Here is a 23,881-nt window from a genome sequence, read left to right as displayed (position 1 = left end):
GCAGTTTTGTATTAAGTCATTCTTAAAAGGAGACTTGAATTTACACCACAAAACATCACAGTGAACAGATTTTCAATTCTGGCTATTGTGACATGTTTAAGTAAAAAGCAAATCTATTGCTAAATCTGAAACTCTCCTCGAAGCATGCACAGGCTCATCGAAATGCATACAGTTATCTGCACAGTGTTATCCGTGGATTGTGTGCTGACTATAGTCCAGTTAGTCATTAGCTTTGCAGAGATCTTTCAATTTTTGTACATATTGATCACCCATGAAAGACACGCTGCCTCGGTGCTCTCTCCTTTATAGTGATGGTCCCAGTGGATTTTATGAGCTTCTTACCAGGAGGACTAGCTCATAGCCGGTTCCCAGACCTCGGCTAATGGTCTTTACTGCTGGCTGCTGTGAGGTGGAGTCATGACAACGTGTCAGCAGTTTCATTAATCTGATATCGTAACCCTGCAGGGACACGGCGAGGCTTTGATTCAGCTTGGCATGTAGAGGGTCATCATTTGTTCATTGTGGAAAAGCACCGTACCCACACGCACACAATCGAACAAGACAGGCTGGGTGGCAAGGAACAGCAACCTTGATTGATTTCCTTTATTCCCCACTCCCCAACCCAGCTAGAAGGACCAGGGCGCTGAAACACAATCTCCTGGAAGTTGCCCTCCTTAACGGCATCGTGAATGTACTGACACCTCAAGCACTGCAGTGATTCAAGATGCCAGCTCACCACAACCTTCTCAAGGACAATCTCAAGGGATCTCATTGAAACATATGAAACATATAGGATTGTTAAGGGCTTGGACACGCTAGAGGCAGGAAACATGTTCCCAATGTTGGGGAGACCAGAACCAGGGGCCACAGTTTAAGAATAAGGAGTAAGCCATTTAGAACGGAGACGAGGAAACACTTTTTCTCAGAGAGTGGTGAGTCTGTGGAATTCTCTACCTCAGATGGCGGTGGAGGCAGGTTCTCTGGATGCTTTCAAGAGAGAGTTAGATAGGGCTCTTGTAAATAGCGGAGTCGGGGGATATGGGGAGAAGGCAGGAACGGGGTACTGATTGGGGATGATCAGCCATGATCACATTGAATGGCGGTGCTGACTTTGCCCAGTCTGTTCGCATTCAGTAAAATTCTAACTCACTTTCTACATATCTGCGCTGTCTTGATAATTTAAGTGACCAGAACTTTCACTTTGAATACATTCACCAGCCACCCACACAGATGAAGAATTTCCAAATTCCTATCCCTCTGATTAAATAAATTTCTCATCATCTTGGTTCTCAATGCTGCCTGATGTTCCTGGGACCATGCTCTCCAAGACTTGATACTCCAGCCACAACAATTTAGCACCTTCCCTGCCAATCACTCACAGAATCTTATACATTTTAATGCGACCACTTCTCCTTCCCTTACACTCTGGAGGGTTTGGGCCAATCTCACTCGCAAGACAGTCCTTCAAGCAAGTACATTAAAGCTGTTTCATTGCCTCTATGGCAATAAGCAATGTTTTTCAATTGGAGCAAAAATACATAGAAACATAGAAAATAGGTGCAGTAGTAGGCCATTCGGCCCTTCGAGCCTGCACCGCCATTCAATATGATCATGGCTGATCATCCAACTCAGTATCCTGTACCTGCGTTCTCTCCATACCCCTGATACCTTCATCCACAAGGGCCACATCGAACTCCTTCTTAAATATAGCCAATGAACTGGCCTCAACTACCTTCTGTGGCAAAGAATTCCAGAGATTCACCACTCTCTGTGTGAAAAATGTTTTTCTCATCTTGGTCCTAAAAGATTTCCCCCTTATCCTTAAACTGTGACCCTTTGTTCTGGACTTCCCCAACATCAGGAACAATCTTCCTGCATCTAGCCTGTCCAACCGCTTAAGAATTTTGAAAGTTTCTATAAGATCACCCCTCAATCTTCTAAATTCTAGCGAGTACAAGCCGAGTCTAACCAGTCTTTCTTCATATGAAAGTCCTGACATCCCAGGAATCAGTCTGGTGAACCTTCTCTGTGCTCCCTCTATGGCAAGAATGTCTTTCCTCAGATTAGGAGACCAAAACTGTATGCAATACTCCAGGTGTGGTCTCACCAAGACCCTGTACAACTGCAGTACAACCTCCCTGCTCCTATACTTAAATCCTTTTGTTATGAATGCTAACATACCATTCGCTTTCTTCACTGCCTGCTGCACCTGCATGCCTACTTTCAATGACTGGTGTACCATGACACCCAGGTCTCGTTGCATCTCCCCTTTTCCTAATCGGCCACATGATATAGTTGCAAGCAATTTTCAATCAATTAATCTAGTGAATCTTCACTGCACCACCTCCTAAGGCAAAGAGATTAATATATAATTTTTTAAAAACCTCAACTTAAATAGCATCTTTCATGTTGTTTTCAGAAAGTGCGAGAGCCAAAGGAGCAATTTTGATATGTAGCCATTGTTATCATGGTGAAAATGACAGCAGATAGATTGGCCACATGAAAAGCCAAGTGTTTCCGACTAGGTACTCTACTGGGTGAGTGATAAAGACTTGCCATTATCACTGTGGATAACCCCACTGTTCTTCTTCAAATCATTATTGTGGGGTCTTTCATCTCCATGTGAGAACACAGGAAGCCTTCCTTTAATTTTTCAGCTCAAAGAGTGCTCCCAAAACCGTGGAGCTCTGACCCAGTATCAAAATGATGTGCTCTAGTCACAGCCCTGGCACTTAAACCCAAAGGCTTCCAACAGAATGGCAAGAATTATTTTAACTGAGCAAAAACTACACCAAGGTGATATTTGGTGCAGAGAACAAAACTTTGGTAGTGGCCCTGGCTGAGATCACCTTGTGCACCATTGGACCAGATCTGGCTGCAGGGACTAATTCCTGTGCACAAGATGGGAACGTTATATCGAGTCTCTCCATCATCAAGCAAGCCAAGTAGCATTACCCATTGCCGATCAAGAGCTAACCCCATAATTACAATGGCACTACACTGCCCTCACCAACTGGACAGCTGAAGGAAAACCTTTCCTTGTACAAAATGCAGCAAAACACCGACAGGTTTACATTTGCTTTTACTTTAGACAGATTGAATAGCCAACCAATATTGCAGAAAAGTTGAATGTGGATAAAATGTTAAATAACCTCAATTGGCACAATGGTATCTACTAATACTGTGATAGTAAACAAAAGTAAACTTTAACTTGGCTTATAGATCTGCTTAGTTGATCAGGTGCCCATTAGAAATCTATTTCTTAAATTTCATGCATTGTTTTGCACGTGGTAGCAGGATCAGTCCAGAGAAGTGACTACATACAGTGGCAATTAAGCACGTGTAACCAATTTGTAATTTTCCTTTTCCTGGCACAAACAACCACCAGGACATTACTTGAGCACAGATAAATCGATGTTCGAGAATTCTCTTGTAAAAAATACTACAGGTATCAAACTGCCTTGAATGTTGACTACCTCGGTGTTTTAAGGCACTTTATTGGAATGCAAGGGTATAAAAGACTGAAGGCAGTGTATAAATATATATGAAGGTCTCATTGAGGATCATAAAAATATTATGCAGCCAAAATAAGTCTAAATTCTGGCTCTTTTCACAACAGTGATGGTTTCAGTTTTGTTCAGTGAAGAAATTACCTCACATAATATGGCCTGTTATTCAAAGTTTTAATGGATTGGGTCTCTATCAACAACTTTTAATAGATACAGCACAGTCTTTGTTTTTTTTTACAAGTAGCACAGGAAATAATTAATTTAGCTAAATTCCACAGAGCTCTGAAAGGTACAGCGCCCTCGTTAATGCTTCAGGGTGCATTGCTCTCCAGGTTTCTGAAGCCACTAAAGATACGGTCATTGATTTAAGACAATATATAGACTAGCATTAAATCTATACTGCCTTGATGCTGTATAAAGATAATAAATCTGGTCAGACCAACGCCACATTTGAGTAACAGAGGACCAGTTTGTCCTGTCAGGTACTGATTTGAGCCAGAAAGGTTACAGATTAGTTTGGTCATGTCAAGTGAACTGACAAAGACTTCTCTAATTCTGTTGGAAATGAGGAAACCTGATGGCAAAGGGGAAGCCTAATGAGTCCATCAAAGGCTTGATTTGTACGCAACAGACAAGGCAGCTGTGAATTGTATGAAAATATTGGAAATCAATAACTTCTATGGAATTTCATTAAGCAGCGGTATCCACAATTGATAGGGTTTCATAATTTGATGGATTGTGCAAAGAAAATGATTAGCTAGGCAGAAGGAGTGATAGAATACGCACAGAGGGACCTGAGATGTATTGAAGTGAGGTAATTTGTACAAAATAAAAAAATATTGATTTTAGTTATGTGCAAAAACTTGAAATTGGAGGGAGGGGTCATCGGGTAAGTCATTGCTTGATGTGTCCCTTTCATTTCCTTGTAGTCCCAAGGGAAGGACCGGATGATGCTGATAGTGGGAATGAAAGTAGAAGTGGAAGTGAAGAAACGCACATCTGCGAGAAATGCTGTGCAGAATTCTTCAAGTGGTCTGACTTCATGGAGCATCAGAAGAACTGCACGAAGAACCCCCTCGTCTTAATCGTCAACGACGAGGAGGCAGCTCGCTCGGAGGAATTGCCCGAGGCTTCCCCTGCCAGCAGCCCGAGCGACCAAGTGGAGAGCGAAGCTGGTGAGGACAATGCTGCGTTAGAGGGGAATGACTGCTCTGAGGTGAAGAGTACCGAGCAAGAGGAGCCGATGGAGGTGGAGGCATCCACTGACAAAGGTTACCAGAATCAAGGAGCCACTGACACTGCTACTTTGCTACCTCAGATCTCCGAATCATCTTCCATTACCAGTTATATCATGCCAAACACTAACGTGACTTTAGAGACTTTGCAGAGCACCAAGGTGGCAGTGGCACAGTTTTCACAGGACACCCGGTCTAACAGCCCCACTTCAATTCATACAATGCCCACCATGGCTATTCCTATGATTCTAGAGCAGTTAGTGGCTCTGCAGCAGCAGCAGCTGCACCAGCTTCAACTCATTGAACAAATCCGGAACCAGGTAGCAATGATGAACCCGCAGACAATGCACCCTCTAAACCCTTCTGCATCCACCCAGGTTACACCAGTATCTGCTGCTAGCCAGCACGCCTCCTTCAGTGACCATTCTTCTAACCCCTTGTCAGGCATCATTTCAGCCTCGGGCACAGTGCAGGCGCCCAATGTCCACACTTCAGCTTTCGATGGCTCCCAGAAAATCGTTCAGCCCACCTCGGGGGCTAGTACTCCTGTTCTACCCAGTGGTGGATCACCGCGATTGGAGTGCACTCTGCCTCCATCCACAAGTGGAATTGCATCTTCCCTGACTCCAAGTTCCAGTGCAAACACAGATAACTCTTCCTCCCAGTTGCAGTATTCAACGTCATCTCTTGCACACGGTAGTCTCCTCAGTCCATCTTCCAGCATGCCTAATCCGCTGCTACCTCAGAATTGCTCAAGTGGTGTGATATTCCCAAACCCCTTGGTCAGCATTGCTGCCACAACCAATGCCCTGGACCCACTGGCTGCCCTTATGAAGCATCGCAAAGGGAAACCACCCAACGTGTCTGTGTTTGACCCTAAAACAAGTTCAGAAGATCCATTTTTCAAGCATAAGTGTAGGTTTTGTGCTAAGGTCTTCGGGAGTGACAGTGCATTACAGATTCACCTTCGTTCTCACACTGGGGAGAGGCCATTCAAGTGTAATATTTGTGGAAATCGGTTTTCCACTAAAGGTAATCTCAAAGTACACTTCCAGAGGCATAAAGACAAATACCCTCACATCCAGATGAATCCATATCCAGTACCTGAATACCTGGATAATGTACCCACTAGCAGTGGCATTCCATATGGGATGTCCTTGCCACCTGAAAAGCCAGTGACAACCTGGCTGGACACCAAACCTGTGCTGTCAACCATACCAACATCAGTTGGATTACAGTTGCCTCCAACTCTATCAAGTATTACAAGTGAGTCCCCAACAGTAACTCCTTTAAGCAGGTCACCCCAAAGACCATCACCTCCATCCAGCGAATGTGCTTCTTTGTCACCAAACATGAACAAGAACGATTCTAGCATTCCAATAACCGCAGAGTCTCCACAATCAGTTACTGGCAGTACTATTGTTTCCATGGTCCAAGGTTCAAATGCATCAGCTTCGGGTTTCAATGCGGTAGAAGGCTGTGCGTCCGCGCAGTCTGTTTCCTCGGCTGCGTGCTCCACCACCTTTTCTACATGTGGAGAGAGTGAAGTGAACAGCATTCCCGCAACCCTTCCCAGTCCTCTGCTCCCCATCATATCTGATCAGTTTAAGGCAAAGTTTCCCTTTGGCGGTCTGCTGGATTCTATGCAAACATCTGAGACCTCAAAACTGCAGCAGTTGGTGGAGAACATAGACAAAAAGATGACAGACCCCAACCAGTGCGTTATTTGTCACCGTGTACTCAGTTGTCAGAGTGCCCTGAAAATGCATTACCGCACTCACACAGGCGAGAGGCCATTTAAGTGTAAGATCTGTGGTCGAGCTTTTACCACCAAGGGGAACTTAAAGACACACTTCGGAGTTCACCGTGCAAAGCCACCCCTTCGAGTACAGCATTCTTGTCCCATTTGCCAGAAGAAATTTACAAATGCTGTCGTCTTACAGCAGCACATCCGCATGCACATGGGGGGACAGATTCCCAACACTCCATTGCCAGAAGATTTCTCAGATAGCCTGGACAGAGACTTATCTTGTGACGAAATGAATGCAGAACTAATGAGCGACTATCCTGACGATGAAATGATGGATGAAAATTCAATGGATGAGGAGGCAGAATTAAACATTGCCACGATGGAGTCTTCAAAGCAGTTGTTCTGCTACTCTGGTTCATCACCAAACTCCCCGCCTTCGGTGATTTCCAACATTGCCGCACTGGAGAATCAGATGAAGATCATAGATTGTGCTTTGGGCACACAGCAGCGATCCAACGTGAAATCTGTTGAAAACGGGTCCATGGAAAGCGATCGCTTAACAAATGACTCTTCCTCTGCCGTGGGTGATCTGGAAAGTCAAAGTGCTGGTAGCCCTGCACTGTCTGAGTGCTCTTCTTCAATCCAGGCATTGTCGCCCGTGCCCAGCAATGCTGGCAGTCACAGGTCAAAGTCACCGGGCTTTGGCAACCACGAAGAACCACATGAAACACCGGTGAAACTAGAAAAAGTGGAATGTCCATCAACTCAACGGGAGAATGGAGGTGCACTTGATCTGACAGCCACCAACCTGAGCCGGCCGATCATCAAAGAAGAGGCTTTTAGTATGCTGTTCCCCAACCAAGAATGTGGTAAGTTGAAAAGTACTGTTTGTAGTATCTGTGGGAAACCTTTTGCTTGTAAAAGTGCGTTGGAAATTCACTACCGCAGCCATACTAAAGAGCGTCCATTCCTTTGCACAATCTGCAATCGTGGTTGCTCCACTATGGGTAATTTAAAACAGCACTTACTGACTCACAAGATGAAAGAACTTCCTTCTCAGTTATTTGAACCCAACTCCACTCTAGGTCCCACCCAAAGTACTCCTAGCCTGGTCACCAGCACTGCACCAACCGTGGTCAAAATGGAAGTCAATGGTCACAGCAAGCCGATCTCCCTAGGTGATGGCACGCAGGTTCCAGTTGGTATACAGGCTCCATCTGCACCACAGACCGCTCTGAGTCCAGGTATGACACCCATTCTGGCACCACCACCTCGTCGGACTCCCAAGCAGCATAACTGTCCATCCTGTGGGAAGACCTTTTCTTCTGCAAGTGCTCTTCAGATCCATGAGCGCACTCACACTGGTGAAAAGCCTTTTGGCTGCACAATCTGTGGCAGAGCTTTTACAACAAAAGGGAATCTTAAGGTAAGATCATTTTGATGTATAAATTAGTGATAAGAATGTATTGACTGTTTTTCTTTTAACCATGAATCTGCAAATATAAATGTGATGAATGGTTGAAAATAGTGACCATGTTACAACTATTGTTTGTCTTCACTTTGAGATTCATGTCTTCATACAGTGTCAGACACACATAGACACACTTAGACATAGACTTAACCACACATACACACTTAGACATAGACTTAACCACACAGACACACTTAGACATAGACTTAACCACACATACACACTTAGACATAGACTTACCCACACAGACACACACACACACACACAGATGACACAGACTTACAAACACACTCACAAGACAGACAGATACATCACATACAGACACAGACAGACATACTCACACACAGGCATGCACATACCACATTACAGCCTTACACCAACACAGTAACATACACATACTTAATTTTCAAAACTTAATAGGGCAAAGATTCTGTCATTATCAAATAATATTTAAAAATAACAAATTAAATATGATAGATTGTTTTTTACTGAGCATTGCAGAGGAATATTTAAATTAATAAAAATAATTTTTATCTTAATTTTATTTATGATTGAATTGCAAATGTTGCTGAATATTGTAATAAAGAGAACAGGTTTGACATTGAATACTGAAATGTCTTTCCTTTTTTACAGTTCATTTGTTTACCCCATATTTCTTACTATCTGCTTTTGTCAGTCAATTTGTCACTTGAATTCATCTGAACTGCATTGTCTTATAGAAATATGCTACGTTAAAATCAGCAAGTGGGGTGGTGGAGTTTCCCCTTAAAAAAGGTCTTTGTTTTCAATTTAATTAGAAAAGTCTGCTATTTTTATAGCATCACGACTGAAAGAATATTTGCCTAAACTAAACTTTCCAAATTTGTACATTCTCCTTATAAACTAGAGATATCCAAGAGAGGTATCCTACATCATACAAAATTAGAAAGCTTTAGTTCTGAAATTCCTGCCTTTCATTCTGGGCTCCCTAATATACCAAATTCTATACGATAAATTGAGGATCTCAAGTTAAATGTATTATTAAAATATTACATGCACCACCACAGAGTCACATGAACTTTTAATTGACCGAGAACAAACATACAGGTCCGTTCTATTTCATGTTTTGGCTTCTGCTATAATTATTAACTAGATAAACTCAGGAAGGCATTTAATAAGAATGAATACAAAATGACCTTCCATTAATACTTCAAATTGACTGTGCTTGTATGATGTACAGTTAGTCAAAACTTTTCTACCCATTGACAGTCTTAAAAGTGCCACTAAACAGTAATAATGTCAACAAAAATCAAGAAAATGGCAGATGCTTGAAATCTGAAATAAAAACAGAATGTGGGAATGAGTTTGAGACAAATAATGCAGGCAAATAAAATAGTTGCACTGATTTTCTCTTTAACAATAAAACAATTCTGCTTGAGAATTATGGTTGAGCTCGAGCAGCATCAGCAGATTGCGCTCCACCTCTGCAAATCAGTGCATTGAACTTATGAGAACTGAATTTTGAAGGCAGATTTCAATTGGCTGATGCTGCTATCCTAGCTCCTTGAACTCAGCCAAGCAGTAACAAATTTTGAGCCATTATCTTATTAAATTGATGCCTCCTCTAGTAAATTAGTAATAAATTGTGCATTGTAACTGAATGTTGATGTGCTGTACTCAAGTAATATACCTTTCCTTCTCAGATATAATAACCCAAATACTTTTAACCTGCGATGTCTCAGCTTTCTGCTTCTTGACAATTCTTTAGACTAATTGCATTTGGAGAGACTGTAGGTATAAACCGGTTGGAGTTAATTCTTGAAAATCCATCAATTAAAGCATTGCATTTATAGCTTGGAACAAATTTACATTTGTGGTTTATTCGCAAATGTTAAAGATTGCTTTTGAACCAGACAGCCAGGATATAATGTTAAAAGTGCATTATATCATCGCTCAACTTCCCACTCCAATTTAGGTACATTTGTAATGGGAGATTCAATGTTGGCCAATGACAGCTGAGGGCCTGTTTATTTTCTTTGCCCATCTCAGTTACGATTTCATAATGATAAGGTGCCAAGGAATAGAAATTCATATTTAGCAGTTTGCACTAATTGAGTAGACATTGGAGTCATTGGAGCCAAATTTCATAAATGGTGTACAACTGCAGAAATTATTGTGTCACAAGTGACTAAGGACATCTTTCCATCTGCCCTCTGTTTTTATCCCAGTTGAAACCAAAGTGTCTGGAGAAAGAAGAATGAACGACAACTATGATTAATATTTTTCTTTGAATGTTCAGGGATAAAAAGATTGGAATGGCAAGAATTACAATGCATAGGTTGGTTGTTAATGCCGTGCTGCTGTCATGTTTATTAAAAGGGCAAATTAATCTTGAGAAGCAGAGGGAAACAGCATCAGATCCTGATTTCTTGTTAGCATACTGTTACACTGTTTAAACACAACATTCACATAAGTGTATAGTCTCTTTTTATTATCACTGTTAATATTTGCAAACAAATTAACATTGTGGAATTTCTCTTGTCAGAACGAAAGTTACAGTAAATCACAGCAATTTATTTTGTGAATTAAATTTTCTCATTACTTATGTCCAAAATCATTCGATATTATTGTAACTTCCACAGAATCATGTACAGTTTTATATGATCAAAATTAGAAAAAGATTTGAATTCCTTAATTAGTTCTTCCTTGAAGAGATTCGTAATTATAACTTCATCATACTAAAGATGGAGGGAAAATAATTTTAATGAAGCATTTTTCTTTACAATTTCTGGACGGCCTTGGTGGCTTTTATTTTTATTTGTATTTATGTGAATATAAAGGGGTCAACGACTGTGCAAGAACATGTTCACAGCTTATATCTCTTTGGACATGAAAGTATTGATAGCATAGGTATAGCTGTCAAGGAGATCAACAGTATCATATAAATGGAGGAATAACAATAAGATTCCATAACTAACACACCTTTTAATACCCTGCACTGCAAGCACTCCCATTCTTGTCCTTCTTCAGGAACCCATATTGGATAGTGTAGATATGGATGTCAAGTGACTGGCGACTCTCTTCACAGGACTGATCTCATAGTTAGAGAGAATGATGAAACCTTCAGATGCTTGACATCTGAAACACAACCAGAAACTCAGCAAGACTTACTCAATTTGATGAAGGACATTAACTGTATCTCTTTTCACAGACGATTTCTGACCTGCTAAGTTTTCCCGTATTTTATAATCCTATACAGGTCATCGCTGGGTTATGAACATCGGACTTGCAGACGCCTCGGCATAAAAAAAAGTCCCATAACAGTATTAAATTTAAAAGTTCAATATCTTACAAACGGCAGAAACTAGATTCCTCTCCCTCTCCACTTTCAATAATTGTTCCTTCTTATTAATCCAATCTGCTTTTGACGCTATTCATTACAATCCTATGAAGATATGGTTACTGTATCAAATATTATTTTTGTATTTTCCAATTTATGGACAAAAATGACTTAGGGACATTGGTAAAAACCTATTCATTACCTGGGGGTGGCCTGTAATTAATTAGATGGCTGGCACTGAGTCTTCAGGTATGACAATATAAAATGGTAATGTAACTTACTTGTTATTTTACTTTACTTACGCTCATGATTGATATTAACAGTAGGAGGAGGGATGCAAATGGTTCATCTCTGATTGTCAGTTATTTCAGGTCAATGGGACCAAATGGGAGTTAAGGGAACAACTAACTGATGCTCCCATAAATATCACAGACAACCAAGTACATATTATACCCCAGATATTCTGCAGATAACCATGTGCACAATTTAAGCTCCCCCCACTGTTAATGTTAATCAGAGGTAAAAATAACAAATTCTAATAGGTTATGTCAACATTTTTTCATTGACAAACCGTGAGATGTAATACCACCAGTTCATGTAATTATAGGATTAATACAATGAAGAACCCATCACTTGACATCTACGTCTACCCCATCCAATAAGGGTTAATAAATAGGGTTAAAAAATGGGAGACCCAGAGTTGATCTCTCATTTCACTTTCGTCTATCAACCTAGGTTCTTCCCTCACACTCTCAGCTACAGTAACATCTTTTTGAAGGAAGCACCCTCTTCACCAATAGAATTTCTTCCTTCAACATGATTCCCTTCCGCATACCACATCACACTGCAGTCCAAAATATTTTTTTGTCAATGTGCAGTGTTCCTTTGAAATAACAGCGATTAGTTTCATAGTTTCTGTTGTTGCTATTTAATTTGCAGAATCAAATTTCCCAGACATTGGTGGCAGCAAATATTAGCTGAGAGCTTAAATTATAATTGTTGCTTCTCACTTCACAGTTAATGCACAATGTGAATGCACACTTAAAGCTTTGACCGGCCACACCTGCAAAGGTTAAAACAATTGCACAAACCAGTTCAATAGAATGATATTTAAATTTGTTCATTTATATATATCTACATTTGTGATTACCTTGTTAAAACCCGATTATTATATTTTTAGACTTTCGGTTCTGGTTGCTAATGCTTAACGTGCTATAAAATAGTGATATCCATGCTGAGAGTTTGAAATTCAGTTCCACATTTCAATGGGACTGAATTTTAAAAGTCGAGTTTAGTGCAACACAGTTACTATGTAATGCATTCAAGATTACCAATTAATTTCTGCACAACTGATACCATTTCTGTCTTTCAGTATTCTGTCAAAGCTTGACATGTCAATTGTCCTTGATTCTAATTTTCTACATATTGGGGGTTTTAAACCGAGGACTTATTCTAGTTCAAATAAAAGTTACCAGAGCAGATGAATTGCATCTCACTGGTGTTTGTGGGAACTTATGTGGCACAAAACATCTCCTTCATCTTCCTCATTTACCCAACAACAGTCAAAATAATCAATTAACATTGACCACAGAACACAATAGGAATAGGCTCTTTGGCCCACAATGTCCATCCTAAACCTGATGCCAAGTTAAGCTAAACTAAACTGCAGGTCACTCATATCCCTCCATCCCCTGCATATCAATGTGTCCATTTAAAAGCCCCTTAAATGACACTATTGTATAGAAACATAGAAAATAGGTGCAGGAGTAGGCCATTCGGCCCTTCGAGCCTGCACCGCCATTCAATATGATCATGGCTGATCATCCAACTCAGTATCCTGTACCTGCCTTCTCTCCATACCACCTGATACCTTTAGCCACAAGGGACACATTTAACTCATTTAGCTCCTATACTCAAATCCTTTTGCTATGAATGCTAACGTACCATTCGCCTTCTTCACTGCCTGCCGCACCTGCAAGCCTACTTTTAATGACTGGTGTACCATGACACCCAGGTCTCGTTGCATCTCCCCTTTTCCTAATCAGCCACCATTTAGATAATAGTCTACTTTCCTGTTTTTGCCACCAAAGTGGATAACCTCACATTTATCCACATTATACTGCATCTGCCATGCATTTGCCCACTCACCCAGCCTATCCAAGTCACCTTGCAGCCTTCTAGCATCCTCCGACTGCCCCCCAGCTTCGTGTCATCTGCAAATTTGGAGATGTTGCATTCAATTCCCTCGTCCAAATCATTAATATATATCGTAAATAACTGGGGTCCCAGCACTGAGCCTTGCGGTACCCCACTAGTCACTGCCTGCCATTGTGAAAAGGACCCATTTATTCCTACTCTTTGCTTCCTGTCTGCCAGCCAGTTCTCTATCCACATCAATACTGAACCCCCAATACCGTGTGCTTTAAGTTTGTATACTAATTTGTATCTGCCTACATCACCCGCAACGCCCGAGCAAGTGTTCCAGGCACCCACCACTCTCTGTGTAATAAAGCCCTGCACATCTCTTTTAAACTTTGCCCCTTTCATCTTAAAGCTATGCCTTGTTTTTGACGTGTATAGACACATGGAAATGCAGGGAATAGAGGTATATGGATCAAGTGCATGCAGAAGAAATCAGTTTGAGTTAGGCATCATGTTTGGCACAAATATTATGGGCAGAAGGGCCCATTCCTGTGCTGTACTGCTCTGTGTTCTATGTTCCATTTCCACCCTGAGAAAAGGGTTCTGAGTATCTATCCAATATGTGCCTCTCATAATTTATATTATCCTATTGGATCGCCCCTCAGTTTCCAACACTCCAGAGAAAACAATCCATGTTTGTTCAATCTCTCATTTTTGCTAATCTGGGCAGCATTCTGATAAACCTCTTCTGCACCCTCTCCAAAGCCTCCATATCCTTCCTGTAATGGGGTAAGCAGAACTGCACACAACACTCCAAATGAACAGAAGCATAATTGGCAGAGGTTTTCTCAGCATGCCTGTCATAATAGCTATACCAGAAGTTTTTTTACATATTCAATTTGCATGGGAAACCTGGTTTCCTCCAAAGTTATGAGATTCTAAGCTTCAGCATTCCAAAACATCTGTGCTGATTAGAATAAGACATGGTAAGAATGCATTATTTTCTAAATGTAAATATGATGACAAATATACTTTCAGTATGTTCTCTCTCCAAAGCCTCTGGATTTAGACCTGCTAATCTGCTGAGTGGGATATGTAATTTTCCTCATCTCCATTTTCAATGTCATTCCATGCTTAACCTTACAACTATAAGACATTGCCACTCTGCCATCGCTCTTGGTAACCCAATCAAAACCAGCGAACCTCCTTTGAAAGAAAATCAGTGTCCAAAGACATCTGTGTTGAAAGTCCCAAGTGTCCTGCATTCAGTAGAAATTAGTTTTCAATAAACTGAAAAGAACGTGATTGTTTAAAATCTAAGTCCAGATTCAGACCAGCAAGAATTCTGTAGCTAACACTATGAATGATGAATTATGCTGAGCAAAATCAATACAGCGATTTGATAACATGAATGTATCTTAAAACATTTCAGTACAGAGGAGCAATAATTGATTTATAAATGAGAAATCATGCCTTAAAAAAAATCCAAATATACGGACCCAACTCAGTGATTCAAACCTGTTAAAAAATAAATTAGAGTTTTCTCAGACCATTTTTTATCTCTATTAATCTATCTTTTGAATTTACTCAAATGATGTGGCAGTATCTACCGACAGCGCACTTCAAATGACGTACATCTCTAAACCTGCAAAAACAGCTAGATCGCAAAGTAAAACTAAGCAGTGCATTCAAAATGCAGCTCTCTTTGGTCATATGGCAATTGTATTCTGAGTGTGCTTTAGCCAAGTGTGCTTCCCAATAAGCAGTCTTTGTGGCCTGAAGGTCACAAACTGCTTAAGCACAACTCAAACTCAGAAGCAAGAATAATTTAACCATGCGTAAAGTGATCTCAACGTGTCATGAGAAAAGTATCGGTAAAGCCACAGAATCTAGTTTGAGAAGATGCTGGATGGAAAAACACAAAAATAGGTCACCACATGGTATGTGCTGAATTCCTGTAATAACATGCATTTATATGGTGGCTTTTAACATTAAGGTGTTTCACAGGAATATTTTACTTTGGAAATATAAATCAAGGCTGTTCTATGTTCTATAACATGCATCAAAACAGCTCTATAATATTCATAGCACATGGAACAGTAGACTACAGGAACATCTGTGCTGAACATGATGCCAAATTAAACGAATCTTCTCTGCCTGTCTTGATCTACAACCCCCCATTCCCTGCATATCCATATGCCTATCTAAAAGCCTCTTGAACACCACTATCATTATCAGCTTCCACCACCATACCTGGAAACAGACATCATATTAATCCAGACACCCACCACTCTGTGTGTGTGTGTGTGTCCGTGTGTAAAAAAAGCCTCATGTGTCTCCTTTAAACTATCCCCCTCTGACCTAAGAAAAAGGTTCTGTCTACCGTATCTATGCCTCTCATAATTTTATATATTCCTTCAGATCTCCCCTCAACCGCTGATGCTCCAGAGAACACAATCAAAGTTTATCTAATCTCTCCCTGTAGCTAATTCGCTCTAATCCAGGCAACATTCCAGTAAACCTCTTCTGCACCCTCTGCAAAGCCTCCTCATCCATCCTGCAGTAGGCTGACCAGAATCCACACTATACTCTACATGCAGTCTACCCAAACTTTTATGAAACTGCAACATGACTTTCTGACTCTTGTACTCAATGCCTCGACTGATTAAGGCAAGCATGCCATATGCTTTCTTTACCACTTTGCATATTTGTGTCGCATTTTCAAGGAACTATGAATGTGGACCCCAAGATCCCTCCATACATATAAAATTATAAATGGACTGGACAAGCTAGATGCAGGAAAACTGTTCCCAATGTTGGGCGAGTCCAGAACCAGGGGCCACAGTCTTAGAATAAAGGGGAGGTCATTTAAGACTGAGGTGAGAAAAAAACTTTTTCTCCCAGAGTTGTGAATTTATGGAATTCCCTGCCACAGAGGACAGTGGAGGCCAAATCACTGGATGGATTTAAGAGAGAGTTAGATAGAGCTCTAGGGGCTAGTGGAGTCAAGGGATATGGGGAGAAGGCAGGCACGGGTTATTGAAAGGGGACGATCAGCCATAATCACAATGAATGGCGGTGCTGGCTCGAAGGGCCGAATGGCCTCCTCCTGCACCTATTTTCTATGTTACATCAATGCTGTTAAATGACCTGCTGTTAACTGTATATTTTTTCTATATTTGATCACACAAAGTGTAATATTTCACATTTATTTGGATTAAACTCGACCTACCATTTCTCCCCCCATTTCTGTCACACATAGCTGATCACATAGCTGTCATGTAGTTGATCATAACTGATATCATGACAAATATACTAGTCAACCCATCCATATTTACCTCCAAGTCAATTATATTCACAAATAATATACCTGCTGCGATAATATTCCTTTCCTGGTGTTGGATGGTCCTAATTATCTCCATTGGTGACACTTATCTCTACATCCATCCCTGTGTTTGGCCACACCATTGAAATGTGCTCTAATAACATTGAATAAAATCTTAGAACTAAAATAGTTGTTTTTAATCTCACCAACCTCATTTCCCTAACTATTGACTGACATATTTTCCTCTTCGGAAAACCAATGAGCCACAAAAGGAGATAGAGAGTGGTGACCAAAAATGACTTGATAAAACAGATTTTGAAGGAGGAAAGTGAACTCGAGAGGTTTCAGGTGTGGCAGCTGGAGTGCTGGGAATTAGAGCTATTATAGCCTTCATTGTCTTTAACTCGATCACATAATTCCCCAAACATATTTTACTCAGAGAGTGATCCTAATCTAGAATTCACTGCTTTTGAAGATGGTGGAATCAATTTGTATATACAACTGGATAGGTAGCACAGGAAACCATTTGCTAGTTTTGAGGAAAGAAGGGGAAATGGATTTGATTGCTCTGTTCACAGATTCTATGAACTCAAATGAGCTCAAGTGTCTCCTCTGTGCCATAGTAAATCTGTGATTCAGTAAAAATTAGTCTTGCAGAGCTGGGCCGAATGGAGCTTCTCAGTTCAAGTCCACATTTTGTAGCCAATGATAAAACATGGCAGGCAAGCATGCAAAACTGATAGAGTGCAATGGTCTCAAAGGCTGGTAGAGCAGAGGATGTTTTGGAAGCAGAGAGCGGAAAAGCCATAGAAGGGATTGAAAACAATAATGATTTATTGGTGTATAGTCTACTGCTCATAGTTTAGTGTTTTTGTCCACTCGATGCAAATTGTGGCACTGGCATTATTTAACGTTACCTTCCTGATTGTTCCCATTGTGTCCAGCAGTGAGTTTTCATTCAACCCCCACACTCCGGTCTCCTGAATCCTACAAGCATCTATTGTTAATCGTCCTCTTCCTCCTCAACACATGCCAGAATAGATTTATAATTTACAGTACAGGAGTAAAACTAGCTTGGCATTTGGCCATTGCTAACTGTAGATCAAGAGCTAACTTTCGCTTTTTTTAAAAAAGAAAATGTGTTTTCCCCCTCTATTGCGAAACATGAACTGAGCAGTTTATGTAAGAGGCAGCCAAGTGGCTGCACAAGATTTATATTCAAGTGGCAAGTTGCAAATCTGAAATAATACCCCCTTTCCTGGTGTGAGATTATGTTCTGTTCACCTATATTGATGACACTTGGCTTTACATCCATCAAGGCATTGAAGGAGCCACAATTAACAGTGTGGGGACACAAATCATTATTTTAAATCTCATCAACCCCTCTGGCCAAACCTTTTGTTGATTTTCCTAGTTCTCATTTTTCCCTTTTCTCTGTGTTAATATTGTTTGATTAGCCTCCACAAATCACCTTGGAATTTTTGAATTCTTGTGAATGCAATTTCTTTTCGAACAAGTCAGCAAAATGCAATTTCTTTTGGAACAAGTCAGCAATTGACATGAAGTAGCACAAATAAAAAGATGAAAACATTACCAGAAAAAAAATTGCCAGATCTTAAATTATAAACTTTCAGCTCAGTGGAGTGAACTGTAATTGTGTTTCACATGTTCAACTTGATGCATTTGTAATGGCCATGACCAGCATAAATAATGTGAGACATTGCAACCAAAGCCAAAGTTAATGAAAGCTTGAAATCTGAAATGAACAGACAAGCTGCTGAAAATGTTGAACAGGTTGATTTGTCACTGGCAAAGAATGCTTAATTACTGTTTTGATAAAGGTCACATCCAAATTATAAGCCGCTCCCCTTTCAGATACTCATCAACCCTGCTCCACATTTCCTGCATCCTGTGGTTTGTATTTCAGAGTTGCATTTGCTGTCCATCACTATTATCAGCTTCTCCAGTTCAGAAGGAATCTGTGCAGACGGTCATAATGGGGTGATTGCATATCAAAAGTGTGTCCTGTTTGAAAACTGTATTCTATTTAATAGTACATTTTCTTTTTGTTACTATTTTATGTTTCTCGTTAGGTTCACATGGGAACCCATATGTGGAATAACTCTCCAGCAAGACGAGGACGTCGTTTGTCAGTAGAGAACCCAATGGCTTTACTAGGCGGTGATGCTGTGAAGTTCTCAGAGATGTTTCAAAAGGACTTGGCAGCTCGGGCAATGAATGTTGACGCAACATTCTGGAACCAATACGCTGCGGCCATCACGAATGGCCTAGCCATGAAAAATAACGAGATTTCTGTTATACAGAATGGAGGCATCCCTCAGCTCCCTGTTAGCCTAGGAGCCAGCAGTATCCCAGCTTTAACTAGTCTGGCCAGCGGAATGGACAGGGTTCGTACAGGGAGCAGTCCACCTGTTGCTAGTCTGGAGAAACAAAGCACAGAAGGAGGTGCAAGTCGCCCATTCGCTAGATTTATCGAAGATGGCAAAGGAATTGGCATTAACTAAAACATGGCACTCTCAAACACAAGTAACAAATGAACCATTTTACCATTGGAATCTTGTACTATATTGTGTACAGTTTTTGGAGCATACCTTCAATAGTTGTTAAGATATGACTTCAACTCCAAATACTCAGTTGTTGTGTTTTTCTTGCTCCTTTACTCATAGCCAGAATCACGAAAGTTTCATATTCTGGTTATGGTTTGAGTTGTCTTGCAAGATTTGCATGGTACTACTTGTTTCAATAGTAAATTTTACCGAAAAGTACTTCAAATTTTTTTTAGAAAAATTGTACATTCAGAAAATTAATAGGCCCTAGGTTACAGTAAAAGGACAAACTGTGGGTTGGAAACGGGGAGAGGCCAGGGTTCTAACTTAGTTCCTTGACAATGGTTCTGAGAGTCAACTGCTAAAAGGCCTGGAAAGCATAAACTGACTGGAGTATGGATGGACAAGTGTGCTAATTGTCTTCACATGAAGTAGAAACTTGAAATTATATATTTTTTCTTTGAAGATGTCCTGCTCTGTTTAAAAAAAAAGGTGATTTTTGTGTCCCCAGAGGTGTGTTCTATGATAAATGTGCTCATCTGTACTATTTATGATGTCAAGATTATGCGGGTCAGAAATAGTATCCAGTCCCACGGTCATTTTTTGTCATTTGCATAAATATATGCAGAGTTATATACAAACGAATACATGTTTCTCAGACAAAAAAATTAAGGGCCTGTTACTGACAGCTTTGTAAGAACCATAGTAATTTAAATTGAACCCAGACACTTTGGTGAAGTCTGGAAGTCTCTTTTCTCATCTTTAGGAAGAATACGAGTTTGCAAACCTGTCATTTTTTCCTTTTTTTCCCCCAAATGCAAGCGATTGCTATTGTAACTGCTTTTTTGAGGGTTGAGCAGTGGGAATGAGAACAAATTAAATGTTTTTGAAGCTGCTATCTATCCCTTTTAAGTCAGAGATGTATTTCAGATGAAAGAGGATAAAGTTTTGTGTGAGGAAGTAAAATCTCCATTAAATAACATTTTTTAAACCTTAGCATGTGACTTGCTCTAGATGCATTCACTTCCAACTTCAGTTACCATAAGATCCAGTGTATAAGTTGCACCGGTGTCCAAGTCATCTTTACATGCACACCCTTTCAAAATTACTCAAAAATAGACATCTACACCAGATTTCACAGTATTTTGAGATAACACTCTAATTCTTCCTGAAGTCATATGTATGGAATGTTATAAAATTAGGTATCTCCGCCCAGGAAATAATTTTCATTTCATTTAAACATGTTGTGTTAAAGCATTATTTTCACAGACCTCATGACAACCTAAGTTCCCAACAAACTACCCTTCCTCTCCCAAACTTTGTGCCTGTTACTCTCTATTAATTATTAATATTAAACTGATCAGCTGGTACATACTAATTGCTAGCCCAACTCAGCACACTAATAAAGGTTATTAAATGGCATGCAATTTTGTGTCTTGAGGATGTGCATGGTGCTATTGAACTTCAAATAGGTCAAAACATACATAACATACATGTAAAGACAATAATCCTCAGATTCATTCAAAACTTTTTTTCGTACAATTAACATATTCTGGAAACAAAATTCAGTCTGAGCACTTTTAGCAAAGCTCCATTATTTTGAATGGCTTAGAGTCCACATTAAAATGGCATGGACAGGAATTTATGCAAACGTGTTAATGGGTGTGTTAAAGCTGCAGAAAGGAAACTGAAACCACCAGAGTCCAATTTTGTTTAATTGGTTAGAAATTGACCATTTTATTTGTACCCTAAAGTAGGTGTCAACATGAAATCTTTTATTGTTATTTTCTCTAATGAAAAATAACTTTTACATGCTGCAGCTCATGGGAAAGTTACTCTGGATCTGGCAGGCTCAACTTTTATTGTCCTGTTTCCATTGTTTTCAGTAGAACAGATGCCAAGATGTGAGGCGCAAAGAGATTTTCTTTTATTTCACATGCCAGTATGAATCTGGCTTTGCTCCATTTTTATAGTGACCTAGATGAGGGGCATTTGTACACTGGAGCACAAGTTTTCTGCCCCATGCTTTCAGAGTCGCTTATATTTTGCACACTTCATGGAGCTTTTGCATAGGATGAATAGGAAAAGAGCCCATGAAGAGACTTTAAAACACCCTCCCCATCCACCCATACTCCCACTGTGTACATGCCATTATTTACTGCAAGTTAGAGAAGAAAGTCTTGTTTCAATTCCATTAAACATGTTAAGTCAGGATTTCCTTCAACTGGAACCCTCTTCACTTGATTATAATTGTAATTCCACATCTGAAAAGTTTGCTGCAAAGCGCGACTGAAGTGCTGTGAAAATGCACATCACATGTATTTGTCCGCTCCAATTGTTGGCAGTAGGTCCCGACTCTGAAGTACTGCCAGGTTACCTGCAGCAATGCCTGGTATAGATGTGCCCATTTGTCCTGAAGTAACTGTTAGCCATGTGCACAGAGAGGTGAGAGTGAAGACCGTTATAAACATGTTCTCAACTCAAGGAGCAGAGCACACCTTCGCTTATGTACTAATCTATTATTCTGATTGACAAGATGTTCTTCCTAGAACAAGATGATAATACCACCCCATTCTTTGTGAGTCTTAATTTTGTTGCATAACACAACAGAAGGGAGAAAAGGCAAGACCTGAAAATGAAGCAAAATAAGTAACCTTTCTTTGTTTTACTGAAGGTTCTCTTGATATTGTTGTAGGTCTGACCTTCTTGCCACTTGCTCTTTAGGAGTGTGAACCTCCTCCTCTGAACAGTTTTACTGAATATTATCAACGTGGGGAATTGCTTTTTGCATTTCATCAAATTATCAAATGGAGGATTTTCACACATTTCAGGAGTGTATTCTGAAATGACGCTGGGATTAATTAAATACCTTGCACCTTATCATATGGCTGAGATGAGTAAAAGAGGACTTTGACCTTCTTAAACCCAGCAAATTTAAGGTTGAACAAATTTTCCATAATATAAAGGCAAGTATTATATGTATGATAAACAGGCCGATCTTCTGAATCTAATAAAAAGTGTTGTAAACTTTTTTTAATCTTTAAAATGCTGGAAATGCCATTCAACCTGGCTACTCTTTGCCGTGACATACTTTGGAAACAAATGGTAAAAGAGTGACATGACAAGTGATCGTTTATTAATGGTACACCATAGTAAGAGTTTGACAGTGCTTTGAATCTGCATTATTATTAAGTAAGCTAGCAAATTGGGATGGGTGGAGCTTAATCAAAACTTGAACTAACAGTAACCGTTTCGTGTACAGTACTACCTCATTTTTATTTGCATTGAAAGCACGGTGGATGGTGGTGTAAAAACTGCTAATTGTTTGAAACTGTTTTTGAAGAGATATTGCAATATGAATTGGGCAAAAGACGTGGTGGAGTTTGCACAGCAGGTATATTGAATGGACTAAAGTGGGACAATCTGCTCATGGAAAAGAAAAAAAAATTAGGACTCCTTTATAAAGAATCACTTTACTGGTTGTTTCTGCCATCTTGTTATGATCAACCAACATGAAATGTCAAGATCGATCGTAGAAGAGCTGTTTTGCCCCCTCTAAAATTGTATTTACTGCAAGGGGATTTGTTCCTACAGTGAGAACAATGTGTCAATCCTGTGGTACTTCCACCTTTTTAGCACTAAGTGTGGGTGATTATGGGAACCTTTCAAGAGCATAAATAAAATGAAACAAAACAAGTTGTAAGGTGGCTTAACGTTGCTGTATTTTCAGCAGTTGAATGTTTTATTTATCTGTGTCATTTTCAGTGTGAATTTTTTTGTTATCCAAATGATAGCATTTGGTACCATGTAGTGTTCTATCCATAAGGATCTGTAACTTAAGACTTCTAAAGCAATGTAAATAGGGCAGTAGGTAGACGGAACCCTTTTGCATTCAGATGCTGGTTGTTCCTCTCTACATGGTGAAGAGAGACACTATTTTTATACTGCGATACCATGTGGGGCTGGGAAACCAACCTGAATAACTTGGGAATTGTTACCTATATCCAATATTTTTATTAAACCTTGTTGGCTTGACACATCTACTGACTGAAATGGATGTCTTAGTCTAGGTTACTATTTTGTCATATGGAATAAATAAAAAAAATGCAGGATATGATTTTCAAGGTAAAAATGTGTTTTTTTCTTTCCTAACTTGTCAATTTTCAAAGAAAAAACAGAATACTGGCAATAGGAGTTTGTGGTTTATGATGATGTCCTTCTATAGAACCTGTTAATGAGAGTATTTAACACTGCAGTATCCTTTTTGAACGGAACTTGATGTAAGTGTTATCTAATTTAAAATAAACTATTAAATGTGACTTATTAAATGACCTGCTGGGGGTTAAAATGGGAGCATCATTCATTGGCTAATTTCTTAATATGAAGTGGAATATTACTTCCAAAACTGAGATACAATATTTTATTTAATCGTTGTTTATTACATAATATTTATTTAAGGGAATATATAAGAAATGGTAGAAACCTATAAAACAAAAAGAAACAGTAGGATGTTGGAGTGTATACCAAAAATGCCTGAAATGGCAGAACTGGAAGATAAAATAT

At 39.8% G+C, this 23,881-nt stretch overlaps 1 protein-coding gene across 2 annotated transcripts in view; it reads left to right on the top strand.

Annotated features, from left to right (window-relative positions):
* Window positions 1-23,650, top strand: part of sall3 (spalt like transcription factor 3) — a 62,226-nt gene extending 38,576 nt beyond the window's left edge. Inside the window, exons 2-4 of one of the 2 annotated variants that reach the window (XM_033019061.1) lie at window positions 4,439-7,363; window positions 7,580-7,920; window positions 18,845-23,650. In XM_033019061.1, coding sequence (XP_032874952.1) covers window positions 4,439-7,363; window positions 7,580-7,920; window positions 18,845-19,276 — 3,698 coding nt within the window. In that variant the 3' untranslated portion in view covers window positions 19,277-23,650. Of the gene's footprint in view, window positions 1-4,438; window positions 7,921-18,844 lie in introns of both variants that reach the window. The other variant, XM_033019060.1, reaches the window with a different exon arrangement.
* The last annotated feature ends 231 nt before the right edge of the window (window positions 23,651-23,881 follow it).

The sequence above is a fragment of the Amblyraja radiata genome, chromosome 4 (assembly GCF_010909765.2).
Source record: "Amblyraja radiata isolate CabotCenter1 chromosome 4, sAmbRad1.1.pri, whole genome shotgun sequence".
Taxonomy (NCBI): domain Eukaryota; kingdom Metazoa; phylum Chordata; class Chondrichthyes; order Rajiformes; family Rajidae; genus Amblyraja; species Amblyraja radiata.
Note: the sequence above shows the minus strand (reverse complement) of the source record. Positions and strands in the feature narration are given on the sequence as shown.